We start from the raw sequence: 27,730 nt of genomic DNA, 5'->3' as shown, positions 1-27,730 counted from the left end.
AAATGAGATAGAACAAAATAAATATAAAATTCCATTTTTCAGTCTCCCCAACCATATCCCAAGTATTCAGCATCTATATGTGACAAGTGGCTTCCATATTGGAAAGCATAGGTACAGACCTTCTCCCAGACAGCACAGAAGCATTCCAGACAAGAAAGATGACATAGGGAAGCCACGCCTCTTGAACTGTTAAAGGGGGCATGTGCAAACTGGAGCAGAAGCATGTTTACCTTGACCATAATGATGGTAACTCTTCTTGTAAGTCAACGTTGAACTCTTCAAACACTTTCTGAGCTTTCTGAAACTCCTCTTCTGCCTAGAAATGATACACAAAGTGTTTACACACAAGGGAAGCCACTCCTATACACACAGCATCACTTGGTATCAAACAGGAATAGCCTTATGCTATCCTGAGAAGACTTTGAGGAGAGATGTTTGTTGAAATCCAAACTATTTTGTAATTAAATATGAAAAATGAAGATTCACAAGAAAGCCAATGGTATTCTCCCAACCTTGGTCTGATTTGTTGATTCTACAGAAACACCATAAAGCCTATAAAGATCTCTGTTGTGGATACTGCTCATGAATGCTCCTACAGAAAAGTCCAAGCCTCATGGAAGGTATAAATCATTACCAGATGTACTTTCAAAATAGACTTGCAATTTGCTATAGAACACACTACAGAGAAAATATTCCACCACTATATACAAAGGCAGTGATCCACAGGCTGGAATTCCATGGCATAACCTTGCCAGATTGCTTCAATTTGGGTATGTGGGAAAGAAAGGTAACATGATGAAGTACTCTATAAAGTCTAGCCTCTGTGAGGCCTTGCATGAAAGGTAGCTGCTATCACATGTGCTTGGGAACTGATGGGTAATTCATGCAGGATCTGCTCAGGGTGGATGTATAGAAGGAAAGGAGAGAGGAAAAGACTTGAAAGTTGGTAAGGGTATATAAGCAAGTTATTACCAAACTGTGGAGGTCTTATATGTCATGCTAGAGTGTTAGATCTTTTTTTTCTTTAATGGGAGCCACTAAGAGAGGTAACCAGTAGGAAACCCGATCTAGAGATGCCATGTTGGAAGATGATTTGGCAATGGTGTATGATAGAACAGACAAACCAAGACTGGAATCCAAGAGAATGGTGGAGAGCTGGCATCTGTAATGCTGATATACACGATTGTGGTGGCTGAAATGAGATGATCCCCATAGTCTTAGGCATTTGAATACTGGGTCCCCAGTTGGTAAAGATGTTTGAAAGGCTTGGGAGGTATACCCATGATGGAGGGAGCATGTCATTGGGGGCAGGTTTTGAGAGCTTAAAGACTTGCACAATTTTGACTTTGATCTCTCTGCTTTCTGCTTGTGATTTAAAGTGTGAGCTCCCAGATTCCTGATCTAATTGCCATGCCTGCCTACTGTCATACTTCCCTATTGTGATGTGATGGATGCATATCCCTCAGAAACCCAAACCCTAAATAAATCTTTCTTCTACAAGTTGCCTAGGCATGGTGTTTTATCACAGCATTAAAAAAAAGTAACAATAATAATGATAAGAGCTACTTAAATGAATCTTATCCAAGAAATTAATGTTATACAAAAGTAGTTCCTGTCTTTCTTTTCAAATGGGAGTTTTGTCTGAGAATTCCATGGTTGGCTTCCCACCTGATTCTATATTTTAGAAGTGTTCATGGACCATAACAAGCACAGAAATTCTCCTTTGTTTCTTTGATCTTGCAACACTACAAGGGGCTCAAATTTATTCTGGTCAAAAATGTGTCAGTAATTGTCACTCATGGATATTGCTTATAATCACGTGAAAAAAACTTATTTTAATTAAAGTGGCTTAGAAAAGTATGATGTAGTTGGAACCCTGTCCTGATTGCAGTCTTCCTTTAAAAAGGAAATATCTAACTTTTAAAAACAAGGCTGCTACATGCCTTAAGGTGTGGAGAGTGATGTCGCCTAATGGATCCATCCCTACCTTGGAGATCCGACTCTCATCCTTCCGTTTGGAACTCTGCAGAGCCTCCAAGTGATGGCGAGCACTGTCATAGTCCACGAGCTTCCTGCTGCGCTTAGCGATGCGATTCTGCCAACATGGAAAACACATGTACTGAAGGAGAGGTGGTCACAGAGTCTCTGACTGCCAAAAGTCAAAGGTCAAATGCTTTCTAAAGCCTCTAAAAACTTTAAAAGAACTGCTGCATTTACGTATGTATGTGCCTGAGTGAGTACAGTTAAGGAACAATCTACAGGAGTCTGTTCTCTCCTTCTACTGTGTGGCTTTCTGGGATTGAACTCAGGTGGGTCATCAGGCTTAGTGGCAAGTACCCCTACCTGCTGAGCCACCTCCTGGCATGGAAGGTGAGGGTTTTAACAGAAGATATGGGTGAGCGGGAATATGAGTAGGAAAAAAAGACCGCTAAAAATCAGAACGAAGTTTCTAGACCTTTGTGCGATAAAGGGTGTCCCTTCTAAAAATAATGAGGCCAACATGAGCAACTAAAGGCATATGTTTCTAACAAAGAGTAGGAGAATCCCAGAGTTGCCTTAGGGCAGCAGGCAAAGCTGGACTCTATTAGCGTCTACGCTCACAATATGCTTGCAGTCTGAAGACAGGAGAAAACTACCTTAGATTATGTTTTATGAGTGTAACAGCATACTAACTGCAGTTTCCTAAGACAGCTTTGCTTTCTCAGAAATATTTTTCCAGTCTATCACTGTCCTTTGAGTATTAGAATGTCTAGAGCTATCACTTTGGAAATGCTGGTGTCCAGTATACAGGGAAACTACTTGTGTGCTAGCTCATACCCATGGCCACCTCATTAAAGAATTTCCACAAGCTTGCTCCTGAAATCCTATGGAGTACAGCAACCTTGACAACACAAAAAAACTCCAGCCTCATGACCGAGTTTTTGATCAGGGCTGAACTTTGCTCAACCAGGGCCATCTTCATTTGCACCACCCCTACTTGCATAGGGATCATATAGCTAGAAATTGTGTGCACAATAACCCACATTAAGCTCCTGGTGTTGTATAGCAGCCACTGTGGACTCTTCTCCCTCATATGGAACAAGTTACTTTGCAGGAAGCTGCCCATAAAGAAACTCAACCTATGCGAAAGGGAATTTTCCAGGATGGAGACCTCCATTGCTCAAGGCCCTCTGCTTCAAGTTGAGCTCTGCTGACTTCCTAGCCTGCTGCCCTCTTACTGTGTTCTCTATGAACTAGTCTCCCTATTCTTGACTAATGAGTGAATTTAGTCATTGCTTGCTACTGTAACAGCCAGTCCACTATAATAAGTTATCCATGTTGAAACCTAAAGAGGTAAACAGAATTGAAAAAGAGAACTGGGACAGGGGCAATAGCTCAGTGCATTCCTAGCACCCATAGCTTATTTGGAGAAACCACACCCATCTTCAGAAATGTATAAAGAGAGACTCCTAATTCTGCTACATGGGCTTCAGATTCCTCTCTTCACATACCCTGCCATGTTGTCTGTTATTTCGTGTCTGGAGTCTCCTTAGAGCCCCACCATGCTGTTGTCTATTTGTCTTTCTATCCATGCTGTTAATAGCTCCTTTAGTAGTCCTTACTCGCTAAAAATGTCTGTGACCCTCTTGAACCCCATCTGAGACCTTTCAATAACTATTTGTGTGTGTGTATTGGTATGCACATGTATATATTTACATGTGCTCGCAGGTATGTGCAGGTGCACACATGTATGTGGAGGCCAGAGGTTAGAATCAGGTATCATCTTCCATTGTTCTCCACCTTAATTTTTGAGACAGGGTCTCTCACTGGATCTAGAGCTCACAGATTTAGTTGCTAGCCATCTAGGATTTCAGGTATCTGCTGCCTTATTCAGTTTCTTACTTGAGCATTGGGGATCCAAATTCAGACTCTCATGTTTGCACAACAAGACTTCACTGGTCCATCTTCCCAGCTGCTCAATCACTATTATCTCTAAAATTCTGTATGCAATGGAGATAACTATATTGTCTTGTAAGCTGCTAAATCTCTGATTTGTTTAGTGATTCTCTTTATAATTTTTTAGATGTCCATCGTAGTAATCTTGGTTGGATCTAGAATCAATTAAACTCGATTGGATCTGGGATCAATTAAAAAAATAAGCTTCTGGTCCTGCCTGTAAGAAAATTTTTTTTTTCATCAGGTTATTTAAAGTTACAAAACCCAGGCCAAACATGGCCTGCATCTTTTGGGGACAGCTCAGATAAAAGGAGGTGTTATGATATATGTACACGGGGGACCCCTCAGCTGGCCAGACCAGGGAGTCCCACGTGTGAGGGAAAACATGCTGGCATGTTGGGCAGATGCAGCAGCAGGCAGGCGAGACACACCATGCAGACATGGCATCCGCAGTGATGGTGGACATTCATTCATGGACATTCATACACAAACCCGGCACTGCATCCATGCAGAAAGAGTTTGTTATAATATAGAGATAAAGAAACAGAAAGACAAAAAGGAGAGAGAAGAAGAGAAGAGAGGAGGAGAGAAGTGGAGGTGTGTATATCTTATGGAGGGGAGGAAGGGAAGGGAGGAAGAGAGAGAGAGGAAGGGGAAGGTTTTTTATTTTATAATTTAATTGAATTTTACATATCAGCCACAGATTCCCCTGTTCCTCCCTCCTCGCGCCCTTCCCCCAGCCCACCCCCCATTCCCATCTCCTTCAAGGCAAGGACTCTCCTGGGAACTCAGCTCAGCCTGGTATATTCAGTTGAGGCAGGTCCAGTCCCCTCCTCCCTTAAACTGGACATGAGGGGAGGGTAATGAAGGGCAAGGGTTGAGGGAAAGAGAGCTCAGGGGAGTGGGAGATGTCAGCTGGATCAAGAACAGAGAGGGAGAACAAGGAAAAAGAGACCATGATAAATGGGGAAGGGTTTTAAATCCTTAAAATGAGGCTTTTATGTCAGGACTCAGGAAGGTGCCAAGTGGCGGAATTTCAAGGGGCCTGTCAGAATATTAACAGGAGGTACAAGGAGAAAAGTTTTGTTCTTTACCTGCTTACCTTCACATTGTGTTGGCATCTTCATCTACCCTGTTTATTTTCTGACCAGTTAGCCTACTCTGTTGCTGCAATCACTGCTGCCCTTTATTGCTAACATCAGAACTCAGTTTCTTTGGCCTTGGGACATAGACTGGGGACCAGTGGCTCCCTAGGAATTTCCCAGGCCTTCTGTGACAGACTGGGACTGCCCAGGCATCCAGATTTGTGGTATCTTAGCCTCTCCAGTATGAAGACAGCAGTTGGTAGAAAACCCAAAGCATGTCATGTACAGCAATCTAACCAATGCTCCATTAACATATATTTGTTCTCTCTGTTCTGCTTCTCTATAGAATTCTGACAAATACAATCTCCTCTGTTGATATTCTCGTACCAAAGGGGAGCAGACAATCTCACTTCTTTCAATTAGGAAGACTGTGTATTTAACAGGAACCTCAGAAGGCTTTACATAAAGGTGAACTTATAAGAGAGAAAGATACAGAAAAGCATCCACCCTAAAACCTGAGAGAAAAAACATAAATGACCTGGAGAAATGAGTTTCCAGCAAGAGCAAATCAACAGGGGCTGTGTCCATCTGAGATGCAGCAATAGACTCTAGCCTGAGACCTTTCTTCCCAGGCCTCTCATTACTTAAACTCGGTGCTATGTCCTGCCTGCCACTTCTCCATCATGAAATCAGATCATCCAGGAAAAGCCACAGTCCAGCAACAGGGACAACTAAAAACTGAGCTTCAAGATGTAAATTTACATTAACCTTATATTAGCTGAATATCCTCTAACTTTAGCTTTTTTGTTTATTTGTTTGTTTGCTTGCTTGCTTTGATTTTCCCAGAAAGGGTTTCTCTGTATACCCCTGGCTGTCCTAGAACTTGCTCTGTAGACTAGGTGGCCTTGAACTCAGAGATCTTCCTGTCTCTGCCTCTGCCTCTGCCTCTGCCTCTGCCTTCTGAGTGCTGGGATTAAAGGCATGCACTACCACCTAGCCCTAATTTTAGCTCTTATTTGTATTCCACCTAGGTATTTCTTTCAAGATTGAGTTGGGAGCAGAGAGAGAGGGAGAGGAAGACACACACACACACACACACACACACACACACACACACAGAGACAGAGACAGAGACAGAGACAGACAGACAGAGAGAGACAGAGACAGACAGACAGACATAGAGAGACAGAGAGATAGAATTCTCTGCTGAAGCTCTGGCAGGGAAAGTGATATCCTAAGACAGAGTCTGTGCCCCTCCCCTTCAGTTGTCAAACTATTGAGACAATGGACTCCAAAGAATAAAAATTTCCCCCAAATCCCATGCTTGAGGAGGGACAACTAAAGCCACAGGAGGAACTGGTTTTTGGGGAAGAGATTTCACACAGTTCCAGCATCTTACCCCACAGTTCAATGAGCTTAAATATACTTCCTGGGTTTTGTGTCACAAGGTTTTTACCACCACTTCAGAAAAGACTGAAGCCTGTCTACTTTTTACAGGGATGGCCAAACTGTACATGAATCCATTTTCTTTTGTCAATTTCAGCTGCTCCCTCGTTTGTTTTAAAACACAGGGAAACTGGGCATCAGGTTTATGAACCTAAGTGCTCAGTAACCAAAGTACAGATCTGAGAAACCTATAAGGGAAAAATACTGACCTGTGGACACCCAGGCCAGTCATTGTCAGACAATTTAAAATCAATAATAATGAAAAACATAGGCAGAGAAAAGTAACTGAACATGAACAAAACACAATAATGTATATGTATGAAAATGAGAGAATGGAACTCATTCTTTTGTATGCTAAGATAAAATGTAATTTAAAAACAGCGAAAGTATAATATGACTGTAAAAACTACAGCAAACTAAACTTTAGAAACCATACAAGTCACAAAATAGTAGACTAGATGTAAAGTACTTAAATTATGAAAAAGAAACCTCTCAAGTCAGACTATACCCAGTAAAAACAACTTCCGGAAATGAAGGTGGAGGAAAATCAATTTCAGACAAACCAAAATAGGGAGTTCATAATATAATAGCATATGTATTCAGCATAATACTTTTAACATCATAAACGGAACTGCATGATGCAGGGAGTCATATAAAGGGCAAACATCAAGGCAAATATATACAACTGCCTTTATTTTGAATTGTATGAAGGCATCACTACCCATTCAACCCAACAAAAACAACAGCAAAGCAGAAGCGATGTCTTATGGAGCTTATGACACATGCAGAGGGAAATACCAATAAATCATAGCACAAATGGAGAGGGCTGGAGTAGTACATCACGAGCCTTGAAGATGATGTGCTAAGTAGTATAAACTGTGTGGAGTTAAGGACAGTTGAAAGGTATATTTATAAATGTGCAATAATCACTAAAGTGTTTAGTTAAAGAGGTGGAACCAAAAGGCCTGTAAGGTAAAATACATGGGATTCTGAGATCCAGACTTAGATTCCGACTTAATTAGCCTGAGAGAAGATTTGGCAGTCATGCATTACAGGTCTCTGCAACTGTCTAGTTGTGCCCAGCTGGTCTAAAAATAAACACCATTTTATGGGAAGACATCTGAAAACCTTTGAAATTGGATATACTAACAAGAGGGGACACGATGTTAATAATATATTTAGGGTTTTACATAATACAGTAACCACTAAAGAATCAGTATGGATATGGTAAGGGTTATTTCCATTTCACTAATAGAGAATTTGGAGTTGCATGAGATTAACCTGTAACTTGCCTAGAACTATTCCTCATGTCTGAACCTAACAGGAATTAAATCAGAAATCCACTCTACCGCCCGACACCAGGAGTAGACGAGGCAAGAGAAGCAACACTCAAACAGGAAGCTGATTCTCAGGTGTGTGAGCGCAAGGTGAGCAGCTGCCGAAGACTGCCTTCTTCCAATTTGCACCTTCTGAGCTCTCTCCCGCCTGACTTCCTGTCAAGCCTACCCTGTTCCTGGGGCTCTGTTAATGCTTCTTCCAGTGTCTCCACAGACTCCACTAATTATTCCTGCCACTCAGCACAACTTCTCCACAGCCTGCCGACACTGGTGACAGGCAGGTTCAGAAGGTCATTCAAACTGAGCAGCTTCGGATCTTAATTTTCATTCCAATGATATTTTTCTGTTTTTACTGCTTCCAAATGGCAATGAAATGCTTCAAGACCCATACACAGTGGCTTTAAGATAGCCACTGAGCAGCCCAGGCATGGTAGAGTGAATCCCTTCTACAGGACCAATGGACCTCTTGGGCCAGAAAGGTGACGAAGCTCACCGTTTTTAACAAGCACTGACTCTTTCCTTCTTAGGGGCAGAAGCTTGGGTATCATTCAGCATCCCCAGAGCTCTTCCACACAGATGCGCCTCTGCCCTAGGGACATCTTTAATATCTTCCAAATAGCAAATATTGAGCTATTGAAGATTGAATTGGTCTTTGAAAAGAGCTGAAATGCAGTTACTACCATGCTTTGGAATGAGGTGGAAGAGTCCACTGGTAATTTGGTTTTGTTCAAAAACATAAGTGAAGTGAATCTTGTGAGACATTTCCCTGTGTGACTGACAAGGCTCTCACAGAGGGTAGCTTACTAGGGCAGAAGTGAATATTTTAAGATCTGTCACTCATTCGACACATACGGTTTTGTGCTGGAACAACAAATCAATCTAATTTCCTTTCCTGTATGACACTTTGGGAGTTTGAAGCAATAAATACATTAATTAATTAAAGAAAGCTTCATAAGAACAGAGTTACCTCAGATTAACTTTTTCATACAACACAATTCTAATTAGGTACCCAATAGGTACCTTAATTAAATAAGTCAATTTAATAGTAATAAATGTTAAGCAATAATAAATTTAATTAAAATTTCTCAAAATTCCTCACTGCCCTAAATTTCTGTAGTTTAGAAAATAACTTGTTACACTTTTAAAAATTCTCTAACAACCCCAATTTGGAATTCATTTTGGCACACTGAAGTCAATATATACTTAGTCGCTCATTCATGACTGCCAACTTAGAATCTAAACTACATTTTATAATAATTGTTCACAGCTGTAATCCTGCCTGGGTTGGTGACATGTGGGCTTTTATTATAATGTTGATTTTTAGATGCCAGCGCTACACAATGGGAACCATAACACAGAGTGCCCTGCCAGTCACAGCTCAAATGTCAAACATCATCCTCATGAATGGCACTTCACAGTTCTCTGTGATAGGCTCCAGTAAATGGGAATTTGCCTGAGGTTTTAAATGCACACGGCCTGTTGATTTCAATGGGAGTCAAGGAAGTCAGTTTTGTTCTGTGCTTTGGAACCTTTCCACTTAGTTAATCTTACTCATAGTGCTCCTTTCCATCAATAACCCCTTCATTACGTATTCACCAACCCTCATTTTATGACCTTAGGGAGTCTGCTCCTACTTCTAAGTTGCACTCATTGAGTATATGTAAAATTTAAATCCATTTTCACACACAGAAAAAAAAAACAATTAAATATACCTATTATCCCCACTCCAAATTATCTCTTTCCTGAGATATCCACGATATTCCCTTGATTATTTGTCATGCTGCACAGTTTTCCAATCCTCTGCCTTGGCTGATAATTGTGTCAATGTAGCTTGAGAGTTAAGGCTAAAGGGAGAAGAGACTGATTCAGCCTCTTTACATGACACATGTAACGTGCATTAAAGGGAGAAGAGACTGATTCAGCTTCTTTACATGACACATGTAAACCTTAACATGCATTTGGCTTCAGCGTAGTATGAAGAAGCTCTTAATCCTGCTATTCCCAAACCCCCACATATGCTGCAACTGAAGGATCACACTTGGGTGTGAATTCAATGATGAGCCTCAAGAAAGAGGCTCCTTAGGTAACAGTTCCACTGGATGTTATATCATGTTGATTTCAAATAAGGAAATGAGCAGCCAGTATAATCGATTGTGATTTTGTTTCAACCCTGTAATTCTGTGCATGTTTGTTTTGTAATTATATACTTTTAGGAAACATAGGCAATAAAATAACTGCCTCTGGGTAATATTGAACTTGATATTTTCCTTTTGAACGTCAGGTGCCTTTCAGTTGTCTACTTACCCAGTGAACCGCGGCCTTACTTAGTTAAGTCACACACTACAATAACACAATAGAACCGGAGAAGCTGCAAGCTGATTTAAGTTTTCAGGTAGGAGAATACTGTCTTCTTTATCCTCTTCTAACTTTCTAACTTTTAGATCCTGATTTCATGGAGATTAAACTATCAGGCAATAGAGGTAATATCAGAAGATGAAGGAATAAAACCTGGTTTCTGTTTCTTCCCTGGATACCCTGATTCAAACTACAAATCAATTCTCTGCTGGAAAACAGAAGTTAGTTGAAAAGCTTTTACCTACGCAGCAAGTTCAAAGAAAAGCCTTAGTTGAAAGATGCTCAACAAGTGTGTGGCCACTTGAAGTAGTTCCACAGCCTGGCACAGCCCAGGGTGTGTGGCTGCCATGCCTTCACCCCCAGCTCTTACCCGAGTAGAGAGTCTCAGAGCTCCTATGTGACAATGGACTTTTAAGTGGTATTCCTAGACTGGCCTTGTCTTGAAAAAGTATTGGGATACTAACTACTCAACACACTGAGGAGCCAGGTCGATCTTGGATGACACTTGAATCTTGAACAGAATTGGACACCATTGCTGTTTCTCTGAGTTCAATGCAAACAAAACTTCTTGAAAGTCCAGACTCCTTCTCCTTCAGAAGGAAAATGTTCAACAAGTGTGCAATGGTCTCACTTTCACAAAGACTGCCTATGGAACTGGCTTTGGTCTCAGCACTGATGGGACCCAGCTCTTTCTAGATAATTGGAGATTTCAAAGAGCAGATGGATTGGGTGGAAGATATTGTTCCATTGGAAGCTCCACCTCAGCCCCCCTTCTCCCTCTCCAAACTCTGCCCCTTTCAGAAAGCCCACCAATCGATGGCTCCTCCCCATGAGCTGCTCAAGACCATGCCTACAGGGTATTTAAGCTCCAGTCCATAGACCTGCCATGGGATTTCTCTTCCTTTCTTCCCCAGAGATCATCCAGGAATGGTCTGGTCTTATTAATTCAGCTTGATTTGGCTTATTGCATCAGTGGACAAACCTATTACTGGGGATTCAAAATACTTATCAGATATGTGCATAAAATGTATTCAGTATTGATAGTGTGAAATCTAATGTGGAGCTTCACAGCTTCCATTTAAAATGCCAGTTTTTATGTATTTAAGTACATGAAGTTGTATAGACTCTGGGTCTGGCTAATTTGGGTATGTAGTATTTTTATTTACTTGCAAGGGTTTTTATAATGTTTATTTTTAAAAGAACAGGAAGTGGGCTGTACTACAGAGAGACTGACTCAAAATCTGACTAAGATGACTATGAGGGTCTGGCCAAGAGGAAACCATCAACATGAGCACATCAAAAATCAAAGACAGAGTGGGGATAAGAAACTCTCTAGAACCAAGGATGACATGAAATAAAGTAGGCACATTAGTGTGTATAGTATAGTTCCCAGCATGCCTGAAAGCAACACCATTGAGCTTCTAACATTTCCCAGACCTCTGGTCATTGCCTTGCCTGGAGGTGCTATATTTCTCAATAAACATTGTGTGTCCCTCATCAAATCCCTTATTCTGAAACATAAGAACCAGGAAATTCTAGTCGCTGCCTTCTAGACTCCAATGGCTGCTGACAGGTGACTATGTCTAATTTGCAGAAACCAGCACCAAAACTCAAAGCAAATGAAAACATAGGGAAGAAATCACTGGTCATTATGTTAACATTGGGAATCTATCATTCAGATTTGTTTACTTGACACATAGCCACCCAGAAGAATATGATTGGAGAGATCCAATTAAGTTCTTGCCCAGTACTCCAGAAAGCCGCAACTGTTCTTTCCATTTTAGCCAGTTCTTATTCATACCCTGTGGGAGCAGAAAATCTAGCTCTTGACCTGCATTCTGTTTTAGTGAAGCTGCTTCATTTCACTGTGCAGACAAGGCCAGGGCATTTCTTACAGGAAGTTTTCTGATATTTGTTTACAACTATAGAGAAGGTTGGATCACAGTGGATTTGTGCAAGAAAATGCTCCAGAGGCCCACGGGTACTGGTTCATAGCCTCCTCACACTACTAGGAAGTCAACGTGCCCTGACTCCATCTTGAACACAGAAGCAAAAGGGCTAATGCTGCATGTCTGTTGCACATCCTAAGGCAAATACACCTAAAATACGGGAAAAAATACCCAGGTACACTGTCACCGTGTGTAAAATTAACAATAAATAGTGAGATATCAGATTTCTCTTCACATTTATAGTTAGTTAAGTTTCTCTATTCTCTGTGACCATTTATTCTAATGAAAATCACCCCACAAAGTTTGAATATCATTGGATTTTTTTGTACATTTGGCTTCTGATCTAAAGTATCTACAGGCTTGAAAAGACTTTAGCAAAGAAAGAAACACTGAAGCGTTCACTAAGAGAGACACTTTGATTTCTGTGGCTGGATTTTATTTCATGATAATAGGAATAGAATAAAAACCTACGCTTGACTAAAGGAAAAGTTACAAATGTCTTTCATTTCAGTTTGAGAACTTTTAATTCTCCTCTGTTGCCCTGGTTTCAAGAACTACATGAGACCATTCAATTATTTCCTTCACACACAGAGAGTGAAATACCTTTATGTCAGGAAATTGGCCCAGGTAGGTGTCCAGTGTCAGCAAGGACCCATCCACTAGTTTTTGATGGAAATCTTCCCACAGCACATCACATTTCTAAAAGAGAAATAGACTGTGACTCAGTAATCTCAGACACATTTCACTAAACTTCTAAAATATCTAAAACCACAAAACTTGGGAAGCAATACTTCCTGAGATATGAGAAGATGCAGTATGAGCTAATTAGGATGCCAATGTTCAGGCAGTCTGTTGTAGTTAACAACACAAGCTAAGAGCATGGCTTGTTTAAAATCCATATCTGATTCTGAATTACTAAAGAGTGGAGATGTTTTAACAGGTTCCCAGGTCCCAGTGGATGGACAGTGGAGCTAAAAGATTGAGAAGAACTCCTGTGAGACAGTGAATTTATCTGCAGCATTGATCAAATTAGATCCAACCCAGACAGAAAAAAAACAACAAAACATGGCTGAAACCTCATTTATAGAATGAAAAATCTGTCAAACTGGGATACTTTTTACCAGTTATGAGGTTTCCAGCGGATTGGAAAAAAAAAGAAAAAGAAAAAGATGTCTGGTATTTGTTAACCTAACATGCCATGTCTGAACTGTCACTTCCAAATTTATGTGAGCAGTAAATCTTTTTCTTTAAACTTTCTTTTTATTTATTCTTTGTGTCTTAAACATCATGCATTTTGATCCCATTCATTTACTTGTCCCTTTGCATCTGCCCTCTGCCCTTGCAACACCCTCCCCGAATAAAATAAAATTTAAGAGAAAAAAAGAAGAAAAATCTCATCATGGAAGCTGCAGTGTGACACAGTGAGTTATGCAGCAAACCCTTTTGTCCATACATCTTTCCTTCCAAGTGTACATTGCAAAGAGTCACTGGTCTGGTTCAATATTTCTTGTGAATATCAATGCCGGGCCCTCACTGGGACTCTTCTTGGATATCCTGCTGTTGCCCTGTGTCATGGAGATCCTGCAGCTTTAGGTCTACAGGACCAGACTGGTCCCTTCACATGCACCCTCAGATCACAGAAGGAGTGGATGTTGGGGTGGACCAACTCATAAACCTAGTTCTGAGCCTGAGTAGTTGCAGGGTTGGTCAGTCTCCCAGATCTCCCCTGTCCTCACCACCAGCGTTGCCCTGACTCGTTCACCCCTTGCAGCAATAAGCAAGGGACAGGGCCAGTTCTGCTTTCACACCCTCAAGGTTGGCTCTCACACACCTGGACCATCAGGGCCAGCTCTTCTGTGTTGCCCAGGCAAGGCACAGGGCCCACTTTCCTGAGTACTACAGCTGGTAAGGGGGCAGGTCCACCACAGGCGGCAGGGGTAGCGGAGGAGGGTACATTCCCCTCACCATCAATGAGTGGTAATTCTTGATCTTGTTAAAAAACAAATTTACAGCTGGATACAATGCTTCATACCTATAATCCTTGAACTTGGGAAATAGAGATGAGAAGATCAAGGCTAGCCTCAGCTGCACAGTAAGTTTGAATCCAGTTTAGGCTACATGAGATCATTTCCAAAACAAACAAATGAAGCTTGATTTGCATTTTGTTCCCTTTTTAGCACATCAAAAACTAATCCTAGTTATTATAATGCCCAACTGAAGAATCTTATGCAAATAAAGTAATTTAAATCCACTGAATGAAAAGGGCTCATCATTGGTGGTGAGTAGATACTCTGAACATGTGATGATCAGTTGCTCTGTTATCCAAAGGATGAGGTTTGCACATGGAACTGAGGGTCCAAATATCCTGGAATCCACAGGGACCCCTGTAGTATTGTAGCCATTTCATTAAAGAATCAGTGTCAATATTGGCATTGCCACAGACAAAATGGAATCATGTAATGTTTGAAGGATAAGAATACACTTGTCTCATCCACTTCTCCTTCACAGGGCCATCTATGTGTCCCTCCTAGGGTCTTTCCCTGTTAGCTAGCCTCTCTGGAGTTGTGGGTTGCAGTCTGACCATCCCTTCCCTCACATTTAGTATCCACTTATGAGTGAGTACATACTATGTTTGTCCTTCTGAGTCTGGGTAACCTCACTCAAGATGATATTTTCTAGTTCTATCCATTTGCCTGCAAAATTCATGATATCATTGTTTTTTACTGCTGAGTAGTACTCTATAGTGTATATGTGCCATATTTTCTTTGTACATTCTTCAGTTGAGGGGCATCTAGGTTGTTTCCAGGGTCTTGCTATTATGAATAATGCTGCTATGAACATAGTTTCATGAGTGGACTGGGTGTGGGGGGTGGCAGAGGGCAAGGAGTGAGGGATGAGAACATAGGGAAATCGGAGGGTCAAGCTGGAACAGAGAGAGAGTGGGAGGGCAGGGAGGAAGATACCATGATAGATGAGGACATCATGGGAATAAAAGAGGCAGGGTGCTGGGGAGGCTCTCAGGAATCCACAAGGTTGACCTCACCTTGGTCTGCTGGCAGTGGTCCAGAGGGTGCCCAGACCGGTCTACTCTGGTGACCAGCCTAGCAAATAACCTAGCTGTCATCATAGAGCCTTTGTCCAGTGACTGATGGAGGCAGATACAGAGATTCATGGTCAGGCACCAGGCTGAGCTCCAGGAATCCAATTGATGAGAGAGAGGAGAGATAGATACTGCAGGCAAGGGACGTCGAGATCATGATGGGAGGATATGCAGAGATGACCAGCCACACTAGTGGAAGCCCATGAACTGTGGACTGGTGGCTATGGAGCCCCCATGGGAGTGGACTAGGCCCTCTGGATATAGAAGATGACTGTTTGGCTCGAACTGTTTGGGGGGTACCCAGGCAGGGGGATCAGGATCTGTCTCTGGTCTATGGGCAGGCTTCTGGAATTCGGTGCCTGTGATGTGACACCTTGCACAGTCTTGGTGCAGTGGGAAGGGCCTTAGACCTGCCTAGGCTCAGTGTGCTGGGCTCTGCTGACTCCCCATGGGAGACCTCGATTTGGGGGAAGTAGGGATAGAGGGTGGCTTGGGAAAGAGGGCTGGGAGGGTGAGTGGAGGGAGGAGGGGGGAATCTGTGGATACTATGTGGAGTGATAGAAAATTTCTTAATAAAGAAAAATGAAAAAAAAAAACCAGCTAGCTCAAAGCCTAAGCCATTAGGCCAAACAGTTTTAAAAAAATACACTTTTCCATTATTCTTTGAATTTTCCGTGTTCACGATGAGTTTTGAGAATATATTATTAGTCATAAATGTACAAAGTGAGATAAGCATTTAACAACATGCTGTTGAAATATGGTGTTTTTATACTGAAAAAGTAAGATGATATAAACACTTGATAATTGCATTAGAAAATGGTGTGTGGGAAGAGTTTTGCCAAATCCACATCCTGAAAGATTTTAGAAGATGGAGTATATCCAACAGCATCATTTCTCATGGATAGATGCACTCTTATTTCAGTTCTAATGAGATCACAAAGGTCAACATCAGGGTGTCAGCACTGTCAGGCAGCAGGCGGAGACTCTCTGTGAATTGCTTTTCCAAGGCTGTAAAAATGTGCAGCTCATAGAATTGACTGTCCCCTGGGCTTTGGCTCTGTCATCTAACTTGGATCTCCTGTTCCTAGAGGAACTATATTGACTCATCTAAAGTGACAATAAGACAAACAATTGCTCTTCGTTTCAATAGAGAACTTGTAGGGAAGACAGTAGTCTGTCTTCAGTGACCACAATATCAGTGACCACAACATCAATGACCACAACATCAGCGACCACAACATCAGTGACCACAACATGCTCTGGACACTGACTAGGGTTCCTGAACACAAAGACTTCAAATGTGTTTTCAGTTAGTACAATTATTATTTCCATCTTGTACATGGGAATGAATCCCATGAAGACAAAGGAACTACCTGAGGTCACACAACCATTCTGGCTGGCCAACTTTCCACAGAGTAGTGACACCCACTTGCTCACTTCCTGCAGGCCAGGCAACCCAGAGCTATAGTCTTCAGGTATGAGGGTATTTCTAAGTCCAAAGATGCCATGATGTTCAGTTGATCTTAGTGAATGGACTAACAGTGCTATGGAGGATGGGCAGTCTTCTGAGCTTTTGCTTCTGCATTCCAAGAGGGTTGGTTAATAGGGAGACAGGAATGAAAGGGTGAACTACATCATAAAAACCACACCTATAAAAAGGCTCCCCCAAAAACATCGTTACAACCTATGTTATGTAATGGAAAAGTGCTGTGGATATCGCTCTATATAAATAAAACACTGATGGCCAGTGACCAGAAAGGAAGTATAGGCGGGACAAGGAGAGAGGAGAATTGGGGAAACAGGAAGAAGGGAGGAGAGACACTGCAGCCACCGCCAGGACAAGCAACATGTAAAGACGCCGGTAAGCCACAAGCGACGTGGCAAGGTATAGATTTATAAAAATGGGTTAATTTAAGATATAAGAACAGTTAGCAAGAAGCCTGCCATGGCCATACAGTTTATAAGTAATATAAGCATCTGAGTGATTATTTTATACGTGGATTGTGGGACTGTGGGGCTTGGTGGAACCTGGAGAGAAGCCCTCCAGCAACAGAAAAGAGCTATTGTTAGTTTGAAGAAAAGCAATCTTTAAGCCAAACCTTCTCAAAAGTTTTGGAATTGTTTTTGGAATCAGCTTCCCCTCACACTACAAGTGGGAGATGACTTAGGCAGTAGAACTCCAGGCTGCTTTCTGAGTATCTAGCCTTGCTTTGTGATTACTGCCCTGAAGTGGGGAAGGGAGGTGGGAGGAGCAGTGGAAGCCTTCTGGAAGCCACTCTAGGACTCCTGTGAGCTGCCACCCAGCTCTTACCTCACCAACCATCTTCACATCTTCCCGTCCATACCAGTCTGGCTCGTAGACTTCATGAAGTGACTCGGTGAGCTTCATTGAGGCCTCCTGCATGCCTGGCATTGGAGAGAAACAGTTCCTGTTACATGGAATGGGGAAGGCACTGCTCTCTTCTCCCCCGCTTTGACAAGTGACACAGAAACAGCGGTGAAGGCACACCACACCCCCTCTGTGCTCGAGAGTCTCTGGTTCTGTAGTCTTTCTCACAGGACACCTTTTCAGTTACTTACACCATGGTAGCAAAACACTGGGTCTCAGAAGAAGTCAACACTGTCATATTCTAAGAACTGCAACAACAATGTGCTCTAGTCACTTATTAAAGGGAGTCTAACAACAAATATCTAGAACACCAAAATAATAGACAAAGCTGCAAAATTCTAAAAGCAAAATTAAGCCTGAGTCACTGTGTAAAAAAATACTTTCAAAGCAAGTACAAACAATATAAATAGGACTTTAATATGTATCAGTTGAAAGTGGTTACTTGATTTAAACAGTAAAATTCTTGAAAGTCATTACAATTCAAGCAGTACTTAAGTTTAAAAAGACAAGTAAAAATGTGTTTTCGCAATATCTCTCAAAACTATATTCATAGTTTTTTTTTTTTTTTTTTTTTTTTTTTTTTTTTTGGTTTTTTCGAGACAGGGTTTCTCTGTGTAGCTTTGCGCCTTTCCTGGAACTCACTTGGTAGCCCAGGCTGGCCTCGAACTCACAAAGATCCGCCTGGCTCTGCCTCCCGAGTGCTGGGATTAAAGGCGTGCGCCACCACGCCCGGCTTTATATTCATAGTTTTGAATATTTGAATAAAACCTTTCAGAAAGCTTTGACTTCATGGGCCTATGGGTTTAAATTTTCTTTACATATCAGTAGGTTACAAACATGCACTTATTAATAATAGTAACAATGTGGAGTGTCTATGAGCAGTGAGGGTATAGAGCATCTCCAGGGCTTTGCAGTCACCACCCCCTTACTTCCTCCTGACACGGCCAGACCCAGCAAAGCATGGAGGATATGGTGCAAATGCTGGGTCCACATGGAGGTGGCTCATGAATGACCAGAATTATAGGCAAACAATTGCTGGAAGACCCCACCTGGCCAAGTTGGTGTCTAAGCTTTTGTCACTAAGGGGTTAACAAAGGAAAGCAGGGAAAACAATGCAGTGAAGCAAAAATTGAAACCATTTGCAAATTGAAAATAGCCACATGATTGCTGGACAGATGGTAATCAGTTCTGGGTTCACCAAGAAGCATAAAAGGACAAAATAAAAGAGGTCTGAGATGACAGTGTATATCCCAGAAAAGTGTGTGAAAGCCAGCACACAATTTGACATGTAAGCCTATGTTTTCTCTGTCTCCCTGACAATTATACATAGGCAATGGTCCTCACACCCTTGAGGTTTGGTGTGCCTCAAGCCACATGAGGTGAGAAAGCCTGTAAAGAAGAGTGCACTACTGAGCGTGGCTGGAGATGTCCTTGACAATGAGGTGCGAAGCCCATGTGGCTGAAGAGACTTGCACGAACATCTGGACCAAAGGCAGGGAGAGTTAGTGAAGACTGAATCCTCTGTGGAACCAGGTGAACCACAGTCATACAAGCATAGACAAGGCAGAGGTGACACAGAACCTGTGCCCACCCCTACATTCAAGCAAGTAAAGACATCAACCATGATAAGGTCACCACTGAGGTGACAACTATATCATATGTCATATTCACCCCAACCCAGATACACGCAAACTTGCACAAGAAACATGCTCCACCATTTCATGACAAACACTAGTTACTGGTTGTTGTGCTTCTATAATCCAAATGACAAATGCTTCTGGGAATTTCTTTAAATGTTTTTCTGAGTCTGAAGAAAATTATAAATAGCTATGGAAACAGGTTCTGGATAAGCTGGGGATGGCACTGCCAGCCAAATGACCTTTGTGGTGTAAAATGAAACTGACCTCACTCAAAACAAAGTTTTGTAAGGTTTTACTCATCTGCTAAAAGCACAATGTTACAGTAATGCTTCTATCAGACCAAAGTGACTGTCCATTAGTGTGCGTATACACAGGGAATTTGGAAGATGCCATTTTAACATAGAAATGGGTTCCAAGAAGTTGACTCCGTAGGAAGCAGGTGGACTGTAGTTGCAATTTTCTTTGGGCCACCAACCAGCTTCTCAAATAAAGACAACATATAAGACATTATTATGAATGTGCAGCCTTAGTTTAGGCTTGTCCTGCTAGCTCTTTTAACTTAATTTAACCTGTTTCTATTCATCTTCATTTCGCCTTGGGACCTTTTACCTTCATTCTGTATGTCCTACTTCCTGCTACCTCTGTGTCTGACTGGCTGGCCCCTGGCATTTCCCTGCCCTCTCCTTTTCTTTCTTCTTTCTGGAGCCTAAATCCCTCCTCTTACTTAATCCCCCTGCCCAGGAGTTCTGCCTATACTTCCTCCCTCCATTCAACTTTTTATTAGATCAATCAAGTGCCTTAGACAAGGTAAAACAGCAACACATCTTTACATAATTAAACAAATGTAACACATCTTTGCATAGTTAAATATTCCTCAACAATGGACTGAGACCCAAAATAACAAGGGTGAGCCTTCCTTTTGAGGGGCACAAAGACTTTCAGGCATTTTAACAACTGAGGGTTTTTCTATTTGAATTCGTCTCCCAAAGTTTACGTTTTAGAAATTTAGTCCCCGGTATAGCACTGTTGGGAGGTGGGGGCTTTAAGCAGGAATTGTCAGGAGGTTCTGTGCTCAAGAATGGATTGATGGTGCTATTGAACAAGTAGGCTCATTATCAAGAGGGTGGGGACTTCTAAAGGATGAGTTTGTCATTTCTCTCTCCCTTGCCCAGGGAATGCTTCTGCAGTGGTGTGGTGTGGCAGAGAAACTTTCCAGAGGTGGAATTTTGATCTTGAACTTCTCCGACTCCAGATGAGCCATTCAGTTTCTATTCATTATAAATTACCCAATAGCACAAAACGAAACTAAACCCAAGAACTCACTCTGATGGCAGAATATAATACAAGAAAAGAACAAACAGCTAAAATCTAGTTTCTTTACATGTAATTTGTTAACCTCAGAGCAGAGTTCATGCTGAAAGCTACTATTGGCAGTTAATATCTAATACATGATATTTTATAAGATTAGTAATGGACAAGTTTTTCTAGCAACTACAGACCACCACATATAGGGAGAATATTCAGTTCCTATTGGATAGGAGCCTCTATTCAAAATTTTGGACTTTCTCCAAAACATTTAATAAGATGGATTTCCATTTAATGACAACTTCATGATCTTGTTTTTATCCTCTAAGAGTAGAAGTAGAGCGCACACCTTTAATCTCAGCACTCAGGAGGTAGAGCCAGGTGGATCTCTGTGAGTTTGAGGCAAGCCTGGTCTACACAGTGAGATCCAGGACAGACACCAAAACTACACGGATAAACACTGTCTCAAAAACACCCCCCCCCCCAAAAAAAAAAAGACTAGCAGTAGAGATTGCACTCCAGTGAGTACTCTTTGCTTTCATAGCCTCAGGGTATAAATTTTAGTTAAAAATAATATAGCCAACCACTCCAACAAGCCTGTAAAATATTGTCAATGGAGTCACACTATGTGGGGTGACAGTGCTCCCTGAAAGAGCCACAGATCACCTAATAGAAACCCTAATTCCAGGCAAAGAAACCTCCCTTCTTATTGTTGGTCAGGGGTACTCAAGACTCTCAAAACAATGTAGGCTGTTGCCATGATCCTCGTTGCCTCCCGGAACTTGAAGGTAAAATCCTATTTCTGAAGACATACCACACATATCAGACATGGGACTTGGAAGAATAGAGCTGGAACTAACCTGGAAGCCTCCTTCCAGAGGATTAGCTCTCATAGTATTAGAAACACCAAGCAAGCTGTCAAGGCAGAAAAGAAACCAATAGTCTCCCCAAATGGAAAGCCTACAAACCACAGCAATGATAAGCATGAGAAGATTGTTCCAAGGGTACGATAGTAGCACTTTCATCTGAGGGGTTACCAACTGCTATCTCGTCAGACTCAAGGCTGTTCAACTGGAGGGAATTCATGCTTGGTACTATAAACCTAGCAAATTACTGCTGGTTCGAGGAGTAATGGACTCTAGAGGAGAGATTACCTACTATTGCCAATTTTCTAAATCAGTATAGTTTCTAACTATATTCTAAAGACTTAGCCTTACAACCATGATGAAGCGTAGCTTTTATCCCTCATCAAAGAAGCTAATTTTAGGTAGTAGACAGAGCACCACAGATGGCCAAAATGCAGAGAATAAATAGCCACAGTGAATCAAACTCCAATTGGCATATCTACAACACAACTTCTATGCCTAAGGTTCAATGAATATCACAGGAGAGAGGCAGAAAGATTATATGAGTCAGAGTCAGGGCTCTAGTTTTGAGACAGTGCCTGTGAATGCAGACAGTGGCTCAATGCTTCTCCTAAAATTGCTGCAGCTTCCAGAATCCCCTGGGGCTAAATCTCGTTCCTTTGTGTTGTTGTTATGATCTTATGTGCATTGCAGTACTATCAATTATCCAATGTATTCTGTGAAAACAGAAATTGGCCTCTAGTGAAATGTTCCACAATGTGGAACTTCAACGCATAGTGAAATGTCTTCACAATGCCAATTATGATCTACTTAATGCCTGCACACTCTTTGTGTTTAAGTGTGTTTCCCAACCCAAAATGTATTCCAAGGAACATGACTTATTCATCATGACACTGAGAAGAAAAGCCATCTGGGATATACTGCTTACATCACAGCAGCTCTGAAGAACACAGTACCAGAATGCAGCTCCAAGAAGCACTCTGAGAAGCTCACTAGGCATCTGCATAAACATTTATCCTAACTTTCTTTGGCCAAAGTAATTTCAACACAGAACACTCTTTGTGGAATATAACTAGCTAATACCAACCAATCATCAGGAACCAAGGAGGAGCAAGCTCATATTATCCCTTCTCCTTCAGAGAGATGTGCTCACCAGAAGCAGCAGGCAGGTGCTGCTTTCCTGCACCACCCAGTTTCTCACTGGAACTAATGCCTCACTTAAGGGGGTCCCTTCCTAGATCATATTAAAGAAAAGAATTACGACAGTCTTTTCCTGCAGCATCCTCTATACTAATGAGGTAAAAGAGACCAACTTACATAGAACCATATAGAACAGTGGCTCTCAACATATGGTTTATGACCCCTTTGGGGTCTAAAGATTCTTTCACGGGGGTCACCTAAGACCATCAGAAAACACAGTTATTCACATTAAGATTCATAATAGTAGCAAAACTACAGCTATGAAGTAGTGATGAAAAAAGTTTTATGGTTGGGAGTCACCACAACATGAGGAACTGTATTAAAAGGTTGCAGCATGAGGGAGCTTGAGAACCACTGGTATAGAAGGAAAGCTTATTCATTCAACAGATATATCCACACCAAAATGTTAGTTCACATGGAGAAAAGCTCCAATCTTGGAATAACATGACTTTCTGTGTTCATATCTTAAGTTGATCACGATAATAAATATCTAGAGAAATTTATATTTTCTGATGGAATTGTTGCAAACAGTACTTGAAGTTAATTTCGAAGCAGTTTTTTGATGAGCTTTATGAATCTGCAGGACTAAACTCCTGGCATTACATGTTGGAAAATGTAAAATAGAGTTAATGGCATTTATCAAATATCTGTTGGAAGACAATAAACAAGTAAGATGCCTAGGGTGTAGAGCACATAGTGCAGCGCACAGAAAGTGCTCTCGAAGAAGTAAGAGTAGGAGGGTCAGAGACATGACTCATCGGGGAAAGACTCTTGCCACCAACCTAATGGCCTTAGGTTGATCCCTGGAACCCACATGGTAGAAGGAGAGAACCAACTCCACCAAGTTTTCCTCTGATTTACACACACACACACACACACACACACACACACACACACACACACACGTGAAAGTTTGGCATAGATGATCTAAAAACCAGTGAAACTGATGCTCAGTGTTAGTCATGAAGTTCAACAGCCCTGTCAGAAAGCAGATAAAACCAAAGGCTTAGAGAACATAAAACCAGACAGGGTACCATGTAGGTGGTCTACTAAGCATGGTCCTGGGACTAAACTCAGGTGTTTCATTTATGTCATTGACAAAATACATACAGTGAGAGGGCTTAAGCGAGTCGAGTCTATGAGTATTGTACCTTGGGACCTCACTCTCCCAGAAGGGAAGCCAGCTACAGCTCTGCTTCAGTGAAGTCTCCCATTCACTCTGTCTAACAAGCCTTCCTAGAAACCCCTGGCGTGTGGGTGGCATCTATTTTTAGTTTGCGGCAGAAGGGCAGATGTATATTTGTCCTTGCATATTCTGATTATCATTTCAGTGGAAATTGGAAGTGGGTGGAACGACACACCTGTGTTCAAGTATGCTGCTTGCCAGAAAGCCAAGTGGTGCTCTCATTAACACTCACTTCCCGTCTCTTACAAATTCCAAGAACAACCTGTGCTTAGAAACAGGCAGTAAACAACACACATACACATTACCTTTGATTGCTGCTAAATATCCTCGGAGTTCTCGCTGAAGTCTGGTACCCTCTGCCTGAAAAACACACAAGTACAGAGATTCTAAACATCTTGTCTATATTTTGCATGCAAATATGAAGAAGTGATAAGATTCAGTTATCATTGCCAGAACTTGTTACTGAAAAAATATATATGTGTAAGCACACTCTGAACAAGTTGATATGCCCATTAGCCTCAATTTTTATACAGGTGTTATCCAGAGTTAAAAAAGACAAAAAAGATTTTGCTAACAGTAAAAAGTTGGGCCCAGCAGACAGACCCCCTATGTACTTAAGAATCATCAGTAAATGACTACTATATACTCTCTGTTTCTTTTAATTTTGACACCTGGGAATAGCAATATAACTTTTATCTTTTCTATTCAGAATAGTAGCTGGCTTTGGTAAATCAGTCTAGTACCCTGTGAAAAGGCAAGTGCTGATGCAAAATATAGATTTGGGATATTTTATTATTGCTGATCTATCATAATTCTTTTAATAAGAGCAGTACTTCCAGCTTTAATAACATCAGAATTGGCTATAGGAATGTGAGAGGAAGTGCCATGCACTACTAAGCTGGAAGTCATCATACAGCCTTGACCTGTCTTTCCTTTGCCTTGTGTCCCACAGTGTTCCAGATGGAGGCTGCCTGTTTGTCCTGGATCCCAGGGTGACAGAAACATACAATACAGCTCATTTTTGCATTTCCAAAAGTAAAAACCATTTCTGTAGAAAGCCATGGAGATTGTGTGACCTCAGTGGAATGTAGGCCAAACTGCCCAATTAAATGAGTCGGTAAACACTGAGAATGCTGACCAGTAGCGAAGGCAAAAATACAACAAAAGATCCAATGGAGTTTCTGAGTGGATAAGCATTATTGGAATTTGCAGTAACATTCAGAAAAGAAAACAAACTGGAAATGTTAAGGACAAAGCAGATGGTTAGAAGATAATAGAAACTTGAACAATGGAAAGAGATGGGATGTGCTGTGAGGGAAATCAGGTTTCACATCAGAGATTAGGAGATGTAGAGGGAATCAAATCTGAATTGAGACATTTGATGTTCCTGGACTGATTTGAACCCAAAGCAGCCTGAAGCTGAAAGTTCTAAAAGGTACAGTTTAGGATGATTTGGGTTCCTCAGTGTCACACTTCTCAAACCAAGTAAGTGGAGAATCCGGGCTGCATCAGTGGCTTCTGTAGGGCACATATGGAAGAATGGCACACACAGCCATTAGGCCAGAACCTCACAGATGTCTCAGGCTTTCAGATGCCAGCTCTGCTGTTGGTGGTGGTTCTTTGGAACAGCCCAGGATCATAGAGATGAGGGCACCCTCACTTCACACCAAGACAGATACTTTACCCTCAGCATCTCATGCAAACAGCATGCAGAGCCCACTGTAAGAATGGCGGCCATGAGTCACCAGGATTGTTCAGAGTATCTGGAAATAGCAAAAGAGCAGCAGGAAAGAGCATTCATCTCTCGAACACTCATGAAACAGAGTATGTCAGATGAGTCCACAATTAAGCCACTGCCTTTGCTTTCAAAACAAGAAAAAAATTTAAATTATTCATGCTCCTCTCCATACACTGGATTTATCTTCCCAACAGGAAACAATAATGTTATTTTTTAATGAAATGAGATTCTCAGAAGAGATTTGTTTTTAATGTAACAGTGAGGAAAAGTTCAGGCTGTACAACACTAGCTTAAATAGATGAGTTTAATTTAAGCAGAAAATCGAGGCTAATTTAAATTACTTTCTTCTTTCTCAGTTATTAACATGTTTAATTTTCCCCATAAGGTCATGTAAATCTTTCAGTAACAACCACATAGAGCTCCATCTAAAATTCCGCCGGATAAAAGGCTTTGCAGAAAAATTCTTCATCTACTACATGCTATGGAGTAGGTTCTTCTGCATGTTGAAATCTCCCTACATCGTTACTGCAGGTGAACCATAGATAATTACAATTAATAGATTCCTCATCCATATGCATCCATCCTCATTTTATATTCATCTATAATATATGCCAAGATACCTGTAGGTGTGTGGTCTATCAGAATTATTTAATGTTTCTAAAACCTGGCTGTTAGCGGCTTCTAAATGGAAAAGCATAGAGTCATAGCCCCTCTCCTGGGATCCTGTCCTGTTCTGTAATGGTCTAGCTGGTGGCTGTCCTTCCCCGCTCCCTTTGTCTGTCTACTGTTCTCCTTTAACACAGTGACACCTTTGCAGCACTGACATGCTGCTCTTCTGGAAAATGCTTTCCCTTGGTTTGTTTCCAATGACCCTGTTTTTCTGGTTTTTGTTTTCTCCATTCATTTCTAATGATTTCTTCACTTTCTCTAATGCCCCGCCCCCTGCCCGCTTCTCCACAGAGCCCAGATCTCAACACAAGTTCTCTTTGATTTAAGTTGAAAAACTCTTATCCCACTGCTCAGAATCTGAAGCCATTCTAAATTCCTCTGAGGACTACCATTTCAATAACTCAACTATGAATTTTGTATTTATTCTCTGTATGTAGAAACTACATTTAAATCACCACATCTGTAGGACTACATGCCTATACTTTTCTCGACTATTTTTTTAATGTAATTCTCCACAAAATGGTATTAAGATTCTTTTCACAGTCTCTCTAGGGCTCATGGCAACAGTAGAGCAAAGGAATCTATTACAATTAAGTCATCTGAATTTCTTGGGAATGCTCTTCTTTGGACAAGACCCAAGAAAGATCTGCCACCTACAAACTCCCTTGTTCTGCCAAACATGTTAGTATTGCAACATAGCTCCAATGTTGGTCAGAAATTTTGTTGTTTTTTTTTAATTGAATCATTTTTAGTTTGTCAGGAACTGCCTGATATTTCTCAAGCTCGGCTGCACACACACCCCCCCTCCCAGATTGCACTTTCCCACACACAGTCTAAGGGAGTTATACCCCTTTTTCTTCCATATTTAAGTTCTCTCACTCATTCTCCCCATGGAGTTTCACACTCTTCCAGCACAGGGAAGAAGAAGGCACCCTCTCACGTTGCCTACTTCTCAGAAAATAGAAAATCTCCTAGACAACATGCGAAGGTTTCATCATGATGGTTTCAATAATTAGCAGGCACACACAAAGTTCATATGGATTAAAAGCTCTCTGCACAGGTTTGAGAATCTATGCCTGATCCTTTCTCCTGTGTGCAGATCTCATCAACACACCCTCTAAGGGTCAGATTTAAGTTAGAAATCAAATTGTCAGAGAAACACTGCAGTCAACACACCAGCAATGACTATTTCAAATACCTTTGTTAGTACAAGGAAGTCACATTTCACGCTTAATTCAATGTGTTTCAAGTTGCTTTTCACCATGTTGGCTCAGAGTAATAAAAGTTCATTAATTATTTGCATATCTGTCAGGGAGTGCAGCACAGTGTGGAGTGAGTGTGGTACCCAAACAACCAAGGCTTCAAAACAACTCCATTCGCAAGAGTCTTCAGAACCTTGGACAGCTGCCACTGTCCAGGAAGTACCTAACAAGCAAGGAAAAATGCCACTGAATTAAATGTCATTCTATACTCTGGTAGTGACAGGCGGGCTTTCTATGAAGTGAGAGGATGATAGGAGGTGCCATGAC

The 27,730-nt window shown here is 41.4% G+C and overlaps 1 protein-coding gene across 3 annotated transcripts in view; it reads right to left on the bottom strand.

The window, feature by feature from the left end:
• The window catches only part of Amph (amphiphysin), a 197,148-nt gene that overhangs the window by 62,716 nt on the left and 106,702 nt on the right, over positions 1-27,730 (bottom strand). For all 3 annotated transcript variants that reach the window (XM_076572966.1, XM_006988904.4, XM_006988906.4), the window contains exons 3-7: positions 24,100-24,154; positions 17,520-17,614; positions 12,712-12,807; positions 1,988-2,095; positions 231-316 (exon numbers count right to left, since the gene is read on the bottom strand). In XM_076572966.1, the coding sequence (XP_076429081.1) occupies positions 231-316; positions 1,988-2,095; positions 12,712-12,807; positions 17,520-17,614; positions 24,100-24,154 (440 nt within the window). The remainder of the gene's footprint in view (positions 1-230; positions 317-1,987; positions 2,096-12,711; positions 12,808-17,519; positions 17,615-24,099; positions 24,155-27,730) is intronic.

Source organism: Peromyscus maniculatus, chromosome 5, assembly GCF_049852395.1.
Source record: "Peromyscus maniculatus bairdii isolate BWxNUB_F1_BW_parent chromosome 5, HU_Pman_BW_mat_3.1, whole genome shotgun sequence".
Classification (NCBI taxonomy): Eukaryota; Metazoa; Chordata; class Mammalia; order Rodentia; family Cricetidae; genus Peromyscus; species Peromyscus maniculatus.
This window is presented reverse-complemented; position numbering and strand designations above follow the sequence as displayed.